The sequence below is a fragment of the Aphanomyces astaci genome, assembly GCF_000520075.1.
Source record: "Aphanomyces astaci strain APO3 unplaced genomic scaffold supercont1.26, whole genome shotgun sequence".
NCBI lineage: Eukaryota > Oomycota > Saprolegniomycetes > Saprolegniales > Verrucalvaceae > Aphanomyces > Aphanomyces astaci.
The window spans coordinates 47,270-48,260 of record NW_009798289.1 but is presented as its reverse complement, the minus strand read 5'-3'; the positions used below and the strand labels follow the sequence as shown (position 1 = coordinate 48,260).

At 52.3% G+C, this 991-nt stretch overlaps 1 protein-coding gene across 1 annotated transcript in view; it reads left to right on the top strand.

The window, feature by feature from the left end:
- Positions 1-255: 255 nt before the first annotated feature.
- H257_09997 (hypothetical protein) overlaps positions 256-991 on the top strand; it is a gene marked incomplete at both ends in the record, with an annotated part of 1,799 nt that continues 1,063 nt past the window's right edge. Inside the window, 2 exons of the mRNA XM_009836407.1 lie at positions 256-644; positions 698-949. Coding sequence (XP_009834709.1) covers positions 256-644; positions 698-949 — 641 coding nt within the window. The remainder of the gene's footprint in view (positions 645-697; positions 950-991) is intronic.

The following is a 991-nucleotide window of genomic DNA, read 5'->3' as shown; positions in this document are numbered from 1 at the left end:
AAACGAAAAAAGGTTTTTCTCTGGCCATTACTAACTGTCGACCTGGCCTTTACAAACGTGAAAAAGCCCCGATGTAGTATTAGTATTGAAATATCCTAATTTTTGTATACCGGGCAGGGGCAAGACTCAGTTTTTCGATATAAAACGTCAGAACCGACGCCAAATATTGGGCGGTTAGTTTTCGTTTTCGTCAATTCCGTGCCAAGTCCCTTGCCGCCGACGAGACTTCCCCTTGCGACACAACGGACGTTTGGGATGAGGAAACAACAACGAGGAGACACTGACAATGCGGCGAGTCGCGGCCTTGAACGCCAGAAGCAGCTGTGCGACGAAGGCATGGCACTGGTGAACGAAAGCGTCGGCATCCAAAACTCTGGTGGGGACACGGACCTCGCGGAGCGGAACCTGAATCGAGCGGTCGAGATCTTTGAAACGGCGCTGGGTATTCAATACGGCACACAAGAAGAGCAGGACGCGTCTGCGCGACTCAACAACAAGATGCTGCGATACGTCAAGATGATCAAGACGCAAAAGGCCAAGAACCCTGCCGTCGGCGGCAACAAGCGCGCCGCATCCAAGTTTAATATCTTGGAACTGGACAATCTCCCGCAGATTTACCATTCCATTGCGTCCAAACTGTTTAAGTACGCTTCCACTTCACGTGTGCATGTATCGGTTCTCACCTGGTGGTTTGTAGTTCGCAAAGCGGAGATCTTTTTGAGTCCCTCAAGACGACATTTGGGTTCCAGGACAACAACGTGCTCAACCAAAAGGAACATGTGCTGTTGTTGCTCACGAACTACAAGGAGCAGTTGGACGTTCCCGAGCCCAAAGCGCCGGCGAACCAGCCCGTCCCCGCCCGGGACCAACAGCGGGAAGCGCAGTTGGCCGACAAGGCCGTGACCAAGTTCCACGCCAAGCTGTTTGACAACTACAAGAAATGGTGCAAGTACATCGGCCAAAAGCCCAAGTTTACGCGCGACACGCTCAC